The following is a 19,031-nucleotide window of genomic DNA, read 5'->3' on the forward strand; positions in this document are numbered from 1 at the left end:
CATGTGCCTCCTATTCCTATTTCCAATTATTACACATTACTGTGTAAGGATACCACATGATGGTATTAGTCATTAGGGTGGATCCCAGTGTGGCTTTACTGTATCAGAAAAGGAAATACATATGCTTTAACAATTACTTTGCAGAGTGTTTATAAACTAGGAATCTAGTTTTATTTCAGAGTTTAGAACTGATGAGGTAAATGGAGTTGAACACATAAGCACATCTCTGTATCTATAGATTAAGCACAGTGCTAACATTTGACACTGCACACCTGGTAATACACATACTTTTGGAAATCCAGCCTCCCAAACTCGGGGAATAAATCTCACCAGTCATTTCGGTCACAGCTTCATCTGCTGCCTAGAGATGTCAAACACAGACATTAGGAAAGGGCTTAAATCAAGTCTTTCACATAATCCAGTAGATACTTACCATGAATGCTTATCTCCAGCAACACAGACCAGACTAGCTGGGAGCTCACAACTCCTTATTACTAGTTTCCACTATACCAACTACCAATAGCTAAGTAGCTTAAGTATATTCATACTCAGACCACCTTCCAGCTGATGAACTGAATACTTCTTGGGTAGGACTCATGTTCTTCTGATTTCCCTACTTAAAATGTTACTCTGGTGTAAGCTTCTGACACAAAATCCAGCTGCGAAAAATACAAGCTCAGAATTTCTATTTGAACTGTAATACTACTAATGTAACATGGTATTTTGAACCAATCTGCTTTCCCTTCTAGAAAAGGAGAATTAAATCTAAGTCAGAGCAATAATATTTTGTTCCCCCTTTGACATACTTCTGTGTTTCAAGTACACTGCAAGCTTAAGTGATTCTGAAAAGATCATATAGCCTTCAAAGAGAAAAACAAAACAAAAAACAGAAACCGAAACCCCACAACCAAGTCTGGACATACAAGCTGTTCTTTCAAAATTTCCCAACCACAGGAAAGACAGTATTTCTTAACATTTAAGAAAATGCCTTTCCTGTGCAAGCAAGGATTTGGAATAAATCTGATCACTTAAGAGAGGGAAAAACCCCAATGCTCAGTTTCTCTCAGAGACCTCAATACAAGACTACACTGACTGCTAAAGGTCATTAGGGACACAGGGCAAGAGCTTATTCAAACCAAGTCAGAGGGTCAAAGCATTAAGCAATGCACTTGCATACCGGAGAGGATTACCTACCTAAGTATTTAACAGAAAAACTGTGAGCTCAGGCTTGTATCCTCAACTGCAATCCCAGGATTGATTGTAGAGTGGTACATGTGGTCAAATCAATAGCACTGCCTTCCTAGTTATCAGAGCAAGCAGACATAATACAGGGAAGAGAAATCAACCTTTGATACACCCTAGAAGACCTACTTTTTCAAACAAGAAAGCTATTTATAATTTGTAAACAACCCTTCTTTGCCTTTCCTTCAAACAAGTTTTCAAAAACATCTTCCAGAGCTTTTCAATTACAACTCCACTAGACCTTCTTTACACTGACATTGATTTGCATTGCACTGATCAATTTTAAATAGTAATGCCTTTAGGTAGAGATCCTTACAAAATGACAGCTGAAGCTCTGGAATTTATGATTGAAAAGACTGGGAGTGAATATGTTAGAAACAAAATACCAGAGAAGACTGGATAGAAGCTCTGCCTCATAAGTAAAACTAAATTTCTCACAGATCAATTTATCAAAATATTCAGCCCAGCACCAATGGAAAAATACAGGAACAGGCTGATGTCAAAAACTTACAATACAGAGACTGAACATTCACAACAATATGGCATGTCCTGAATCATCAATCCTTAAAGTTCGTGGAAGCAATAGGAAACTGTAAGCTTATACAAATAAAAGGGAGGATGAGTAAGGTGATGCCTTCTGTGCATTACAGCACTTTTGCCACAAGCAAAAAGAGCTCTGGCTGCCAGCGTGACTGAGTTAGATGAGGTGGTCTGCTGGATTGGTCTGGAAACCTGACTGCTGGTCTGTTAGAGATTTTTGTCTCTATGATAACAAGTACTGGGCACTGCAAAAAACCATGTGAACAGTGAAGATGGAGCTCTTCATGTTTTTGATAATTTTTCACCATTAGGGTTTTTCTATCCATCAACAGACACTATACAGTAAGTCTCCCAGCTGATCACTATATTCTTTGTATTAATCAGTATACTCTTGAACTTCAATTTGCAGAATATTTTAACTCATTAAAGAAAAACTTAACATTTATTCATTCAGATATCTTATGCCTGAGATTTCCTCAGTTTCCCCTTCAAAGTTTCAGGTACCTTTGTTTTATTTTACACTTAATGCAGTGTCTGATCTTAGCAGAAGCAACTTCTTCACTGACTCCTTTGTTCCACAGTGCACTCACAACAACAAAAAAAGAAGTATCGAACTTGCAGGCCAGATACTGCCAGTGAGACAAGAAAAGTGCAATCACTTTCAGTTTTGTTTCTGAGACTAAAACCATGAGCTTGCAAAAACTAAATTTAAACACTACGTTTTCTCTTGCCTCTATCCTTAAAATTAAGGTTTTGCCTAAAAGGTTTAAGTCACTCAATGGTAAGGGCGATCTAAGGCATCACTACTGCTTTTGAATCACAGCTCTGCGTGTACAAGAAAATGAAGTCATTAAGCAGCAGTAATACCACAGCACTGCAACCTAACACCATCCTGCACATGGCCTTGAGTAAATCAGTCCAACTCTGCTGTGCTGCTACCACATGTACTATCTCAGCCTCACTCCCTTCCCCACGGCCAGTACAGTGCTACACACATAGCTCTGTTTCGTATGGAGAAAAGGAGAGAAGGAGGCCAAAACAGTTTTTTCTCCTCTCCCCTGACAAATGCTGTTGCAGAGCTGAGATCCCAGGTATGCAGGGTCAGCCCTAGGAAGCCAGCAGTTGCAGGAGTGCCTGCAGAGGGGCAGAAAATCCCATGCTCCAAGGATGATAGGGCAAGGCAGGCAGTGAAGAGGTCTGGCTAACTGCAGTACTTCCTCTTTTTCCTTAACACCCCAGATCACAACTGGAGTAAGATTCCCTTCACCAAGCTCCCACAAAAGCGTCTTAACCTCATAGCAGGCAATATGCCTTCTATCAGCAGCACAGCCACTGAAGTTACATCACCAGCCACAACTCAGGTGGTTCCTTAATTTGGCAACACTCACTTGTTCCACCTCAAAGTGCTTAAATTCGACATGAATGCAGTATTACTGAATCCAGGATGGCAGCTACATTAGTTTCGCAGCCAAGTGCCAGAGCCCATCTACTTATCTCTATTTTAATGAGACAGCATCAACGTCATAAGATTTCCGTAAGACTTTTTTGTTTTGCTTTGTTTGGAATTTTTAAATGATGTGGGAATAAAAAGACTTGATAGGGCAATTTCTCATTTCCATCTGTTGTAATTTCTTTTACTAATTAAAAAAGTACCCAAAGCAATCCTAACTCTCCCTTTTAGATGATAGGCTTCGAGCTATCAAAACTCAGGCAGTTCTTGAATTATACTAAACAGCTTCAAAAAAGTATAAAATGTTTTATGTCTAGTAAGTGCTGAGTTAAACAGAACACAAGGCAATAGCAGGAAGTTCGAAACTACAAAACTGAAATATTTTTACACCAGTGTATAATATCTGCATCTCAAATGCAGAGAAAGATATGATCCTCTTCCCCATTCAAAAGCAGAACAGCTAACTGGAAAAGATGCAGAAATAGGTAATAAGCATAAACAGAAGTGTGGAGGGCTATGACCCATGATGTAAACAGACTTTGGCTCTCCAGTCTACAAGAAGATGCAACCAAAGGGCAAACACAGTAGAAATCTAAAGTCACAAGCGGTACAGGGAAGATGAGTACTATTTTCACAACACAAGAACCAGAATTTAACCAATTACCTGAAGGCAGACTTGACAAAAACCACACACACATTCCCACCCGAACAAAAGCAGACATTTTGTTTTTCATAGAAGATTTAGTTATTGTGGGGAGGAACTTACTTCCAAATATGACAGACACTAACCGCTTTCTCAGATTTCAATGGCAATCAGCTCTCAGAAGGCAAATTCATCAAGGGTTAGTTATTAAGCAGCAAGGTATTCCCTTGACTCGGGCAGTCCCCGAAACTGACGGAAAGCAGCTGTGTAGGGAAAGGGCTGTCGCCCTATTTCCCTGACGTCCCCCTGCTCCCCAGGTCCAGCCCCGGCCCGAGTGGAGGACCCCGTTCCTCCGAGCTGACCGCGCAGGTTCTCACCTCCATTAAACGGTACTTTCAAAAGCTGTACTGAGCGCCGTGAAGACGGAGCAAAGCCACACGCTAACGCAGCGCCCACAGGCTCGCTCCCCTCCACGGCCGCGGCCCCCCAAATGCGAGCCCCCCCGCCCCCCCGGGAGGACAGCGGCCCCGCATCCGCCCCGCCAGCACTTCACATCTGCTGAATCACGGCGGAGGCGCGGAAGGTCCCTCGCCCCCGAAGAGCAGAAGCGGCAGCGAAGTTCGGGCCCGGCGGCAGGGCGGAGGGCCCGGGGAGCGGCCGGCTGCGCCCCCCTGCCCAGGCCTCGCTACGAGGGGGAGCGGCACCCCCACCCCCTACCCCTTCTGACCCGGCCCGGTCGTTACCTGCGCGGCGCCTGGCGGCCCCCGGCTGGCAGCTCCGGCCGTCCCCGCGGTCACCGCCCGCCCCTACGAAACCTGCACCGCCTCACCACCTCCAGCCCCGCGTCCGGGTGACGCCATCTTGTCTACCTGCCCTCCGCCTGGCCTCCCCGGCGACGCGCTGCCGTCACGCCGCCAGGTCACCTGCCCCCGCCGGCCCAATCGGGAGGTGCTGGCGGTGACGCTTCTTCGCGGAGAGAGGGGCGGGGCGGAGGCGGGGCGGGGCGGTGCCCGGCCCGGTCCCTGTCCCCGGGTCCGGCCCTGCCCGGGCGCTCCTCCGGCACTTCCCGCCGCTCCGTCGCCTGAGAGCAGGGACAGGCTCCCCCGAGGGCTGCGTGAGGGTGGCGAGCCGGGCCCAGAGCGGGCATGTTGCCCCGTACGCCTCAGCCCTTTCCCGCGCGGCCATGGCCGCCTCGACGCCTGCCCTCGTCCCCTCACGGTGGGGCTTCACGCCTGCCTGACACAGCTGAGGGGGGAGTCCCGCCGGGATGCACTGGACCACGGCGCTTTCCCCCGAGAGCAGCTTTGGCAGCAGGTTTTCAGCCTTTTGAGAGTGCCTTGGTCCAAAATGGGGGGGGTTTGTCCTAAATACAGGCGGCAGTTGTGTGTGAGGGAGGACGTGGAGAGGGGAATTAACTGTGGTAAACCATGGCTGGAAACAGCCCAACTAGATTTGTCCCTTGGGCTTTTTATCCTCAGGGGAAGCTAGAATGCCTGTGAGGTTCTTTTAAAGTTTTTTTCAGTTTGGCTTTTCACAGCACCCTCATCTTCGGGGTCTGGAAGATGAAAGCACAAAAGATAACATGCAAGAAATGCCTCTTTGTCAGGAAAACAGTATGTTTACTGATTTCATGTGACTTGAGGAACCAGCGGGTTTCAAGGGGTCAGGAGCTGGCTTTTTTTGCAGTCTGCCTGCAGGTTACACGTTTCTCTCTTCTCATCCTTTTTCTTTGCAATATTGCTTGCAAAGCAGCCATCACTGGGTTGGAGTTACTCTTAATTTTTGCCTCACGTAGGAAAAAGCGTGTATAAACTATGTGGAAACAAGGAAAAGCATGCCTCCATCTACACCCGTTTTAAAGCAGCATAACGAAATATAAATATTCTGTATGTCCTTTAATTCCCCCGCAATACGGAAGTTTCCTGCTGGAAGGGATCACCTCAGGATTTGACAAAGCGCTTCACTGTTCACCACACAACATGCAGACGACCATTGTCATCACTCGAAGAAGCCGCGTGATAAAGCCAAGCTGTAGCCAAATGAGTCTCCCTCCAGGCATTGCCCAGCAAGTTTCGGTTGCTCAAAAATAAATAAAAAGAAAAGAGTCAGCCTACCCCTTCTCTGCGCTGAAAGCGGCCAGACCCGGGGAGGCCGCCCACCCGCCGCGCCGCTAGGGGGCGCCACTCGGGGCCCCGTTGCCTTGGCAACAGCGAAGGGGGCGGGCCCGCTCGCCGCCCGGCCTCCTCCGGTTGCTAGGAAACGAGGCTCTAGGGCGGGGCGGGGAAGCCGCCGCAAAGGTGCGACGCGACTGTCGTAAAAAAAAAAAAAAATCCCGGGGAAAATGTCGTGAAGCGCGGTCGGCGGGGCCTGCGGCGGAGAGTGACCGGGCCCGACTCCCCGCATTTATATGCCCCGTCCGCTGGCGGCCGCTTCACCTTCCTGCTCCATGTGGGGCTCGGGCCGGGTTCTCGGCCTGTCCTCCTTCTCCTCTTCCTTCTCCTCCTTTTGCTATGTCCCGGAAAACAGTTAGCAGGAAGCGGAAAGCGGCGGCGGCCGCTGCCGGGGGACTCCAGGGGGAGCAGGTAGAGCTGGGGGGGCGGGAACGGGGGTGGGTGGGTGGGGGGAAGGTGGTGGTGAGAAGCCCTTGTCCCCGGTGGGGATGAATGTGCCGGTGCCCGGGGGGAGGGGTGACCCTGACCGGGGGCTGCCGTGTCCCGGCGCCCGGTTGGGGCGAGGAAGGAGGACGGGGGGGTCCCGGTGCCTGGGGAAGGTGTCGTGACAGGGAGAGGGGGAGCAGTCTCGGCCCCGGTGGTGGGGGGTGTCTCGGTGCGGTCCAGCAGGCAGCTTCGTCCCCGCCCCGCTCCCTGCGCCGCTGGCGCCCGCCGCCCCCGTTGGGTTCAGCCGTTCGGCCCGTAACTGTCGGGTCGCCGCCGCCCCCGGGATGAGCGATGCTGCGGGGCTAGCCCAAGATGGGGCGGAGGAGGCCGGTGAACGGCGCGGTCAGTATCGGGCGGCCCCCGCTGTCTCACCCCAAACCTGCCGAGCTCACGGCGGGGGGCTGTCGGCACTGCCCTCTCCTATTTAAGGCGCTTCTCGGCTTCCTCTTGTTTCTTTAAGCGTCTCAGCGCTGCCGAACTGCTGTGGACTGTTTTTAATATCATCGCAGTGTTACTTTTTAATTTTATGTTGCTGAAGGCTGTATCAGCATTTCCAAATTAACATTCGTGTATGGTATACTATGGGTAGTTTGGAAGAATTCAGTATTTTGGTGGGAGTATCTTTAAATTTGGCAGGGTCGTGTATAAGTTTGTTCCGGTTGCTTTATCTAATTTCCATGTTTATCTTCCACAGTATGAGTGGGATCACTCAGTTCACAAAAGGAAAAGACTCCCCCCGGTGAAAAGGTCTCTGGTGTACTACCTGAAAGGTAGAGAGGTCAGGATGCAGAATGAGTCCAGCTATTACCGCCTGTTGCACGGATATGCAGCCCAGCAGCTTCCCAGCCTCCTGAAGGAGAGAGAATTTCGCCTCGGCACCCTTAATAAAGTGTTTGCCTCCCAGTGGCTGAACCACCGACAAGTGGTGTGTGGGACAAAATGCAACACAGTAAGTGCCACCTCTCTGTTTCTCTTCCCTTTGTTAATTATTCTACCCTCACCCGCGAATGATGCTTACCGTAATCGAAGTATGTAGACTGCCGAGGAAAATATTAGGAACAGAGTCAGAATCGCCCACAGTTAATTTTGAACGAAGGTAAGTCTTCAAGATGACCCGTTCTTACCTGACAGTATAGCACTGTGCAGGTGGCTGACCTCATGCAGCATCTGCCTCATCTGCACAGAGCGATTTACATCTGTTTGCAGGATGGAGAGCAACAATGGGGTTGGATCTTTCTTCTTGTTCTGCAAATGGAAAGTTAATGAACGACGATAGCTTTTCTAAATGGTAACTGTCATGCCTGGCAGAAGTGGTTAATAAGACTTCTAATGTTATGCTCAGTCTTCTGAGGTTTGGTTTTATGTATGGTTCTGCACTGATGATTTTGAAAAGTTGCTGCAAAACTAAAACTGTGGAGTTTAACCATAAACTCCAGATATTTGTCAAAGTAACTAGGAATGTTCCAAGCTTAAAAGTTAATTTCAGGTTTTCAGGAGAATCCTTTGCTTGTGGACTTCATGATTTTTTTCACTCTAAATCTGTTTCCAGTGTTCAGATAACTTCTCCTGTGTATGTAGCTTTATATGTTTCAGCAAAAGCTGAAACATCTTCAGACTCTTGAAGTGATGCTTTGAATCTGAAACATTATAGGGGAATATTAAAATGATGTTCGATGTGATTAGTAAATGGAAGAAAATCTATTTCTTAGGTAACATTCTCTCTGCCGGAGTTAGTAGCCCAACTTCATTGGCTGCGGTAGCAATTTCATGTTTGAAGTTCTGATTGAATTAGTGCAAAATCCCAAGTTTGTTCTTTGCAAGTTGATTGGTGCCACAGATATTAATCAAGTGTTGTAAGGAATGTAGATCAAGGGGCTCTTAAACCTCAAAATATATTAGCTGATGTGATTGTTTCTTTACCAAGAGTTTTTCTGTGCAGAAACTGCCCTTGGTGGTCTGACCTGCAAGGGACAGGGATATTTTTTTTTTCGTTTCAGATGTTCTGTTATTATTCATAGTTAGACAGCTTGGAGACTCATGCAGTACCTCTTAAGAAGGAAAGCCTAGCTGTATAAACAAAACAATCTTTTGACAGGAATAAGCCTGAAATAGAATCTTTCAGCCTTCTTTCTCCATGTGTGTTCATCACCTCGGCCGGTCAGCAGCCAGCACTGTTTGTGGAACAGCTTAGAGGAGTCAAACTCCTGCTGAAACACAAGCTCTCAAAAATCTTGCTTACTCTAGCAAGATGACTGAGTGTTTTATAGAGCTGCAACAATTTTGCTGTGTTCTGTAACTTCTGTAGTTCTAGTGCTGCTGCAGCGAAGATAAATGGGCAAGTGCGTTGTTAACGCAACCTAGCAGAAAATTGTTTGGGACCAAACAATTGCAGAACTGAAGAGGGATTCAACCATATTGTTGTTGCCACTGCATACGCTGCAACGAAGTGTATGCTTCCACAGCTAGCCTTAATGTTACAGATGGAACTCATCTTTTATTAAGCAAAATACAGTGATTACAAAAGAAGTCACTTCAGCATTGTGGAAGGTTGTATATGAATTATGAATATTGTAATGGCTTTAGTTTGGTTGCTTTGTGTTCACATTTGAACAAGCAGAGTGTTAAACTCTACACTCTAATTATGAGATTTTTCTCTCTCATCTCCTGAGTAAGCAACCTAATAAAGCAGAATTCCTTTGCTGATTCTCATACACTGAAATTGTGGCATTTAAGTTGGGAGTAAATCTAAAACAACTTGGTTGACTTTAATGGGGTTTGTTGCATTGGAGTTGCATGTAATTATTAAGTTAATGCAGCAGAAAAATATAAACCATAGCAGTTATATTAATCAAAGTTTAAATGTGGCACTGAAAGCTTTTAACATTTAATTTATAAATTGCCCTTGGCTATGCTGTGCCAGAAGGATTCACTATTTTTAATGACAACTCAAAAATACACTCCTGTCATAGAGCAGTAGGTTTGGTTTTAGTCATTTGACAGTACTAGTCACTATAAACACTGAAGAGAATATGGAGCTCTCTGGCAACTGCTCATTTTTAATGTCGATTATACCTTGTTTAATTATTTGGGGTAACTTTATCCTTAAAAATATCCCTGGGTGTAATTGTGTATATGAAATAACTTTATTGTTCTCTGGTGGATCCTGGTGCTCACAGTTGGCCGGCCGTAAATCACATATTTGTGTTTGTTAAAGGTGCATGCTTTTTCTGATAAATTCAGATTTACGGAATCTATACAAGCATTCAAGGGTCGAAAAATTCAAACACAATCACCTGAGGCAGGATTCATGTTTGCAGGACTCACCTAGATCTTGTATGCACTGGGCTTCCTAGTGTTTTTCAAATTCACATGAAGGAGCAGGCAAACCTCAGGAGAGTTGCAGACGCAGATGTTTAGTGTCACCACGGCATGTCTGTAATCAGCATCTTCAAGCTTCTTAGAGAAACTTTGAGTCTTATGCAGGACACAAGCTTCTGGCAAACAAAACCACTGAAAACAAGATTGCTGAGGTTTTCTTTTTACTTTTTTTACTGTGTCAGAAAATGAGAAGGAATAACGCATCTTCTAAAAAGAAGTTCCAATAATCATTTTCCAGCTTCTTTTGTTCCCTTAGTTCTGTGTATATGTTCAGTACATAATTCTTATACTAATTGTGAAATTAGGGATGAAAAAATACAACTGCTGTAAATCATTCCCTAAATACAAGAAACTTATTAGTTTCTTGTTGCTTGAGAGTACGAATGCCTAGAATCTAACATTTTTGTTTGTCTTTGGTGTTTGTTTTTTTTTCCCCCAGGCAGGTGTGATTGATGTAGTTTTGTTTAAAAACTTCCTTACTGAATGCTTTCTCCTGTTTTACAGGTGGCTTTTTCAAGGCATGAATGGGTTGGTTTCTGAGTGCTAGCTGATACTTTTTCTCTCTTTGATAGATTCATATGTTGCCTTGGATGCCGTGCTGTAAATCACCAGCTCTTGTTTCTTCTTAGAGGCTTTAAATTTGTTGAAGAGATCCCATGTCTGTTCTGTGCATCTCATAAAATGACAACCTATTCTTGTAGTCTTGGGGTTGTAGTGGTGAGAATACACTGCACAGTTACTCTTCCATCCGTGAATATGGACTCTCTGCGGGGAAAATGATTTCCACTTGCTTTGCAAGTTAAAGTATCTTCTGGCTTTTCACGTGTAATGAAGAATCAGGAAGACAGCTCATTTCTGATCCCAGGGAGGATTGAGAAGTCATGATCCCGCAGTTTGTAACTCAAAGTCCACTGAACAGTGACCAAAAATCAGTGTAAATAAACCTCTGATGCCTGTCACTGACACCTCCATTCACCTTTCTTTCAGTGGCTTGTGAGTAAATAGCCAGGTGTTGTTTCTTGTCTCAACAGTATTTGGTTTTCTCTCAACTGGAGGTGATACCCATGTCTTCAGAGTCTGGTGGTTTCTGTGTCAGGTATGGTGTGGATGGTAGAGATGCCCTTTAGCAGATGAAGTCTCTCACTTCTCCATCCTTTGCCATCTTTCAACATGTGTTAACTGTCTGCAGCCTCCTGAAATTAAACACGGAGGGCAGGACACAAGTTAAAACTGACAAATGTGATTTTGGAAGTGAACAAATTCAATGGCATCAAAGTGTGTGACCATTGGCTAGTAGTGCTTCAGAGTTTCGTAGCAAGGTGGAGTGCCTGATTACATGGTCTTGTCTCTGGAAATGTGAATTCAGAATCAGTCAACTTGCTGGTGGCTTTTACCACTGCTCACTTCTCAGAGTGGTTTCTTATATTCTGGATTGTTTTGCTTTGGACGCTTTCAAGGAGGAAGCGTAAGGCATCCCCTCTACCGCACAACCTCTGAGTAGGTTTTGTGCGAAGGTTAGTGCATATTAGTGCATAGCTGATGTACTTGCCTAGCTGCTTGCCATGATACCTGAAAAGTCATGGCAGTCAGGTGAAGTCCCTGGTGATTTGAAAAAGGGAAACATTGCACTAATATTTAAAAAGGGTAGAAAGGAGGATCTTGGGGACTACCGACCTGTGAGCCTCTCCTCTGTGCGGGGGAGGATCATGGAACAGATCCTCCTAGAAGCCATGCTAAGGCACATGGAGAACAGGGAGGTGCTTTGTGACAGCCAGCATGGCTTCACCAAGGGCAAGTCCTACCTAACCAAATTAGTGGCCTTCTGTGATGGGGTGACTACATCAGCGGACAAGGGAAGAGCTACTGATGTTGTCTGTCTAGACTTCTGTAATGTCTTTGACACAGTCCCCCACAACATTTCTCTTTAAATTGGAGAGACAGGGATTTGATGGATGGACTGTTTGATGGATGAGGAATTGGTTGGATGGTCACATCCAGCAAGTAGTGGTCAATGTCTCAATGTCCAGAGGGGGGTCAGTGACAAGTGGTGTCCCTCAGGGATCCATATTGGGACCAGTACTGTTCAATATCAATAACATAGACAGTGGAACAAATGTACTCTCAGCAAGTTTGCAGATGACACCAAGCTGAGTGGTGCTGTTGACACGCCTGAGGGACAGGATGCCATTCAGAGAGGCCTGGACAAGCTTGAGAAGTGGGTGCGTGTGAACCTCATGAGGTTCACCAGGGCCAAGTGCAAGGTCCTGCACCTGGGTTTGGGCAAGCCCCGATACCAATACAGGCTGGGGGATGAACGGATTGAGAACAGCCCTGCCAAGAAGGACTTGGGGGTACTGGTGGATGAAAAGCTGGACATGAGCCAGCAATGTGCACTTGCAGCCTGGAAAGCCAACCGCATCCTGGGCTGCATCAAGAGAAGTGTGGCCAGCAGGTCAAGGGAGGGGATTCTGCCCCTCAACTCTGCTCTCATAAGACCCCAGCTGGAGTACTGTGTCCAACTCTGGGGTCCCCAGCATAAGAAAGACATGGACCTGCTCTAGTGGGTCTAGAGGAGACCATGAAGATGCTCGGGGGGCTGGAGCACCTCCCCTGTGAGGACAGGCTGAGAGAGTTGGGGTTGTCCAGCCTGGAGAAGAGAAGGCTCCGGGGAGACCTTCTAGCAGCCTTCCAATGCTCAAAGGGGGCTTAGAAGAAAGACGGACACAGACTTTGCCACAGGGCCTGTGCCCACAGGACCAGGGCTGATGCTTTGCAACTCACAGAGCCCAGATTCAGACCAGACACAAGCAAGACGTCTTCTACCACCAGCCTGCTCCTCAAACGCTGCAACAGGTTGCCCCGAGAGCTGGGAGCTGCCCCATCCCGGCAAACGGTCACCGTCACCTTGGACGGGGCTCCCAAACACCGGATCTACTCCAACGTGGCCCTGCTTGTGGCACTGGGGCTTGGACCAGAAGACTTTTAAAGGTCCCTCCCAAACCAAACTATTCTATGATTCTATGTGCTGGTCTCCACTGGAAAGGATACATACCAGTTTGGTAGCTTAGTCTTTAAAGAGTCCACGTTTCTTTGGGACTTGGCATATATTAGGAAATCTGTATTACTATAGAACCGAAGAACCTTATGCTGAGAGTTCTACGAACGTAGAAAAGAGAGGTGTTTACAGTCTGAATAAAAGGCAAGCCTGAGACTGGGAAAAATCAAACACTGTGACTTAGTGTGATCAGCAATAGTATTGGTATAATGACACTGTAAGCATTGTCTTGCTTTTGTGGTTTTGTTAGCAAAAAACAAATTTGAAGGAGAACAATGATGTCATTTTCCGTCTTGGCTGAGGGTGAAATTTTTGTGACCAGCTTCAGCTGCTCTGGGTTTGTGTTGTTACAGAACGAGATGTTCCCACCTGCTCAGTCTTGCTAGCACTAATTGTCCGTGTGGCTGGGGCGTCAGCTGGATCAGCTTGCTGCTTTGTGTTCAGACAGATTTTCTTGTAGGGTTAGTTTCCACCAAAGGCAGAGATATGATCCAGCTGACCTCGCAGCTACCTGAGTGCTAGTTCTTGTCACAGGGCTAGTGAGACTGAGTGGGTAAGGAAGAAGCATGTGCGTTCTTGAAGATTGGCTTAAGCCAATTGTGACACTTCAGTGCAATTGATTCTTAGTGATTCTGGTTTTAGCAAGTCAATATGTTTATCTTGGGTTTCTTTCAAATATTAGTACGAATGACAAGAATGTGCCTGTGATTTCAAAGAGCAGTATGTGAAGAGCTGGGATGCAGAGCATGTCATGAGCGCTTCTTGCATGAAGAATAAGCAGTCTCTTTCATGTATGTTCTTCATGCCTTGTAAATCTATGTCCATCCTACTTCTGTAATGAAAACATGCTGTAGCTCCGGGTGGCACCCTTTGGTTTTGTTCCGACTGATTTGTACGATCAACTGAAAAATAGGGATGGCTGTTCATCTGCTGTTCTCTGCGCGGGGACAGCAGCGGAGGACGTGGAAGTCTACATGCTGCCTTGAAATGGCATTCCACAGGCCTGTTTCCTAATCTCTCTGTATAAAGTCAATGCTTTCAGTTAAAGATGCATGGGAAGGACACTTACATTTAATGAACTGGTAGCTTTTTTTTTTCCCACCCCCTAAACCTGTCTCTGAAAGGCAGGTTAAAAAATGGAAGTAGACTTGATGGAAGAACCTGGCAAACTGACCTGCTCTCAGTATTGTGTATAAGAGAATGATGGATTTTGCAGTTCAGGCTAGTCCTCAGATACTTGGTTCTCTGCCACAGTCTTTCCTTTTGGCAAGTTGATTATTGAAGTTTCTTAGTCTGTGAAGCGGGGCAGTTTCATGATTAACTTGATTGTAAGCAGTTTGGAAAGAGGACAGCCACATAGTCATTGTATGGGAGCCATTTGCCAGAATGACTTCTCACCACTTCTGCAAAGTAAAAAGTAAAATAAGCTTACAGTTAGTAATCTCACAGGGTGTGAAAAGTAGGGCCAGATCATGAAGATTCATGTCTGTGACATCTGTAGTACCTAGCCATGCTTGTCTGCCTTGATCCTTGAGTGATAGCACTGTTGCAAGCTGTACTTCTGAATTGGTTTAAAAAGAAAAAAGGGAAGATGGATTTCTCTCTGTCATGTCATTCAGCCTGTTTCCTTGTTGGAACAAGGTTGTCCGTCAGAGAACACAATAGCTGAGTCTGCTCTGTTTCTCACAGATGAAGTGTGGTCCTTGGACTTCTGGCAGATAGCCAAAGCAATCCTGGCTTGGTAAATCCTGGATGTTAACTTATTTGGCATGCTAATGGATGGCTTGCATACGTTTTGCTAGCAGGAACGACTGAATTATGTGCAAAGCTTAAAATCAAGGGACAAATATGCACCATTCACTGTTTGGAGGTTGGTGGGGGTTTGCTGCATCCAGGAAGAGTTTTTGGGGCTGGTTTTTAGTTTCTATATAATGAGGAGCTGGAAAAGAAGTTCTTATTCCTGCTTGAGGTAAAGAAAAAATAAATGTGTAGTTGATCTATCAGGACTTTGTCAAGATTCTTAGGGTCTAGGCTACTTCGGAGCTATTTGCAGATGTGCTTATTTCAAGAGTAGTGAAGGTACCAGTTTGCTTGGAAGAAGTAGGCTAATTACTTTGTTTTCTTCAGATTTATGTCATTGTATGCTGTTGTTTTGGCTGCACTTGTTTAAAAGCAGTCAGATATTTCATACTTTATTTACTGTAGTGTCTTTAAAACTCTTAAAACTGTATTCAGATTTTCTGTGTTCTTAGCTGGTGCCTATTGTGTTTCTTAACATTTCTCCCTTTTTGGTTTTAGAAGTGTCTAACAGCTGTCTGGCTTCTCTTGGCTTCTGTTTGGTGGATTTACAGGGAAGATTTCTTGGCAATCAGTGGTGCAGCTTGCAAGTGTGAGCTTCTGGCTTCCTGTCCTGCCCCAGGTGATGCAAGAGTCCTAACATATGCAGACAGTGCTTACCTATTTTATTCTAGGGAGGTGGTAGTGGTTTTTAAACTACCCACAGTGTTCCAACTTCCTTACCAAGCAAGGGGAGAAGTTACTGCTTAGAACTTTATGTCTGAAACTACAAAGCCAGTCCCCTAACTGTGTGAAGTTTCTTGACCTAAGAGCAGTTGCTGTTCTGGTTACAGTAAGACTGTGCAACTGGAGGAGAAAAGTGAGGAAATGACAAAGCAGTTCAGGGGCTGACGATGGATTAGAGTGGGGTGTGAGCAGATGAAAGCACTGCAGGAAATTATGTCCTGTTGCTGCTTCTGAGAATATCTTAATTTGGAAACCTCTTCTAAGAAAATGATACTGAGGTTGAAGATCCAGGACACAAATGTGAGTGTCTGATGCTTCAGCATTGTGTGTTTCCAAGTTCTTTACCTTTTCAGCCCAATTAGTTTAGAGTTTAACTAAAAGAATTTTGCATTAGAGTAAGTCTTTATTAACCTTATATCAAACATGGATGTATGACAGTGGTGTCAGGCTGGAGAATGTGAAGGGTTTTTAATTTCAGTCCTCGTACCTGTTGAGATGCTCTTCGAAGTGTGGGTCTGTTACAGCTGAAGCACAATTTTCCTGAGTCTGTGGACATCCTGAGGTGTGGATGTGTTTTTCTAATTAGCACTTCTGGTGCCAGCTTTAGGACCTGCAGATGACACCTGCAAGCCTTAGTCTGAGGTACTTAAATGTTGATTTTAGGGTTTTTTAGTAGTTGAAGGAGGATAGGAGAGAGAATTAGGTGTTTCTGCTGGAAGGAAATACTCAGGAGAAAAATAGGATATGCACTCATAAGGGTAGGTCAAGAAGGGAGGGAATTATGGGTCTTGATCCTGCAGTGCAGGTGTTAATTTTCAGGGATGTGGTTAGGGCAGAGGGGTGGCTGTGTGCATCCTGTTTTTACCAGCTGTCTCAGGCAGTGAACTGCAGTGCCTCCTACCTAATCAGCTTCACTTCAGCTGTTGGCTGACCCCACACCAGCATGCAAAATAAAGAAATAAACACGAAAATTCAGGCCCTGTAGGAACAGTCATCTGTTTGTGAAAGACTGCTGCCTACAGAGGAAGATCGGTTGCAGGTTGAAGGGAATGAATCATTCTAGACACAACACACAATAGCCATCAATAGATTTCAGCTTTCTCTGTGGAAAGAGGTTAACATGCCATACTTTATCAGGTTTTGATTTGACATTAATATTCAGTACATCAAGAATAATGGATATGCTGCTAAATTTTCTCGGGTTTTTTTTACACTTATTAAAGAACAGATCCACAGTCTGTCAGAGTTCACCAAAAGCACCTTGTATATATAACTTCTCTCTGAGAACCTCTAGATTTCTCTTCTGTCCTTCTAAAAATGTCTTACAGGCTTTCAGAACAGCTTCCTTGAGGTGTGTATTTTTTAAATTGCATTGAGTTTTCTTTTTTTGTTGTTGTTGTCTTCACCATCTTCAGTTCACTTCCAGAGACTTTGAGAAAATGTTCTTTGGTTATAGAAGGAACAAACTTAAGGGGGAATTTAATTATAAACCTGGGCTGTGACTCTACATCACTTTCTTTAGTGTAAGTCAGCTTCAGATCCTCCACTTCCTTGCTTCACTTATGTTCCCTCACAGGGCTTTGTCCCCTCTGTTATACCTGTTTGACTGCTAGTGCAGCTGTGCTCTGAACAACATCTGTGAAATGATCCAGCACAAGAGCCTCCCAAATGAAAGTGTACTTTGGCAGGTGATGTAAACCTTTGTTCTGGTTTAGATTGTAACCCTGTGGTATGTGTTTGAACTGACATAACTGGGTATAATGTCTGTCTGGAGAGTTTTAAGGCTTTATACGAGTTTTTTGCCAAGGGGACAGTGAGATAGAGCTCCAACTTCTAGTCTTTTTGTGGGATAAGGTATGTAGCTAGATATCTTTTTTCAGATGTTCACACTGACAGTACTATATTTACTTACTATTCTGTATGTATCACCAGAAAATAAACTCCAAATATATAAATTTATAAAATTTGCCAAAGCCAAAACTTCATGATGATTATCTTATCTGGGAGGCAGGAGACTTGTGCTCAGCCTCCTGAAGCTTAGTGGCTGTTGTGATATGGGTCTCTTTCTCACTGTGGTACAGGGAAACTGAAAACCAGCATTGTTTTCTCATGATACTGAACAGAGAAAAGAGTTTTAGATTCAAGGGTTTTGTTAAACAGAAAACCTCCCATGGCACGTTTCTCTCCTCTCTCTTCCATTGCTGTGAAAACCAAATGAGGTGATTGAAAAAAACCCTGCTATAAGTAAGCTAGTTTACTTGTTTTAAGAACCAATTTATGCATTTTTGAGCCATATTTACAGCATTTGTGGATTCCAACTTGAAAAGAATGTAAATTCAAAATAGGGAGGATATTTGACTATCTTGTTGTTCTTCTCTGTTCAATGATGACTTATATCTCCTGTTTTTTTCCCCCAGTTATTTGTAGTAGATGTCCAAACTGGCCAAATTACCAAGATTCCGATTCTGAAAGATCGTGAACCCGGAATGGTGAACCAGCAGGGATGTGGTATTCATGCCATTGAGCTCAACCCATCGAGGACCCTTCTGGCCACAGGTGGAGACAACCCCAACAGTCTTGCAATTTATCGTCTGCCTACACTCGATCCTGTCTGTGTGGGAGATGTAAGTGGGAGTATGTGGGGAAAGTTTATTCTGTCACTTATAAGACTTACTACTTTGAAGTGCCTAATGTCAGAGCAAGGTTAAGATTTGGGAATCTTGTAGCGGAGAATGAATTTCTGAAAGCTTGAAAACATTCCTGATAGTCTTTTTTGACAAGATATTTTAAATACAAGTGAGTACACAAACATGTGAGAAGATTCTTAAGGTTCCAAGTCAGATTTCTTCTTCCTCACCCTCATTCAGGTCTACTTGAGATCACTTTTAGGCACCAAAAATGTAACAAAATCCCAAATGTTAAAGTCTAATTGTGGTGATGAGCTCTGAAACTAGTTTTAGTGAAAAAACTCTTCTGAGAAATGAAAAGATGATACAAGTTGTTCACATTTTCCCCTTCACCAGTGCAGCTTATGTATGTATTATTCCAGAGGTGGAACTTGTCTTTGAGGATTAGTTCTAACTCAGTGGCTTATGGCAGTTTGATAGACTCAGGTACTGCTTACAGTTCTGAATCATCATGTGACCTTTTTAAAATAGTCAGTCTTAAAAAGAAAAAAGGTTGAAATGAGTATAGTGGTGTCCTGCAAGTACTTCTCTTTCATTTCTCCTTTTTATTCAGACTTCACATAGACGTTAACTACAACAGCAGAAGTCAGGTCAGAGTTTCTGCAGTAGCAGATAACCAGCTGCAGAACGGCTTGACTCTGAAGATTTGTATGATTTGCTATGCATTTGCGTCCTGTTGTGACTTTACAGCTTTTCAAACACAACTGGAGCCTTATGGGGTTCTTTTCCCCACAGGTTTCTTACCTGCTAAAGAAAAGGTTGTTGAAGTAATAGTCTTGAAATATTAGTCTGTAGGTCATATATTGTAAGCATAAGATTTTGGTTGTTTTTTGTAGTAGGAATGTGCATTTGAGGA

General features: G+C 44.6%; 2 protein-coding genes across 4 annotated transcripts in view; one reads left to right on the forward strand and one right to left on the reverse strand.

Moving 5' to 3' along the window:
* Window positions 1–4,772, reverse strand: part of UBAP1 (ubiquitin associated protein 1) — a 37,458-nt gene extending 32,686 nt beyond the window's left edge. Inside the window, exons 1-2 of one of the 3 annotated variants that reach the window (XM_074855281.1) lie at window positions 4,619–4,768; window positions 1,195–1,300 (exon numbers count right to left, since the gene is read on the reverse strand). The gene's annotated coding sequence lies outside the window, so the exon portion shown is untranslated. Of the gene's footprint in view, window positions 1–288; window positions 309–1,194; window positions 1,301–4,618 lie in introns of those variants that run through there. The other 2 variants (XM_074855279.1, XM_074855282.1) reach the window with 2 other exon arrangements.
* A 1,419-nt stretch (window positions 4,773–6,191) lies between these two features.
* Window positions 6,192–19,031, forward strand: part of DCAF12 (DDB1 and CUL4 associated factor 12) — a 37,708-nt gene continuing 24,868 nt past the window's right edge. Inside the window, exons 1-3 of the mRNA XM_074857279.1 lie at window positions 6,192–6,457; window positions 7,227–7,481; window positions 17,906–18,112. Of these exons, the coding sequence (XP_074713380.1) occupies window positions 6,386–6,457; window positions 7,227–7,481; window positions 17,906–18,112 (534 nt within the window). The 5' untranslated portion in view covers window positions 6,192–6,385. The remainder of the gene's footprint in view (window positions 6,458–7,226; window positions 7,482–17,905; window positions 18,113–19,031) is intronic.

Source organism: Strix uralensis, chromosome Z (assembly GCF_047716275.1).
Source record: "Strix uralensis isolate ZFMK-TIS-50842 chromosome Z, bStrUra1, whole genome shotgun sequence".
Lineage (NCBI taxonomy): Eukaryota > Metazoa > Chordata > Aves > Strigiformes > Strigidae > Strix > Strix uralensis.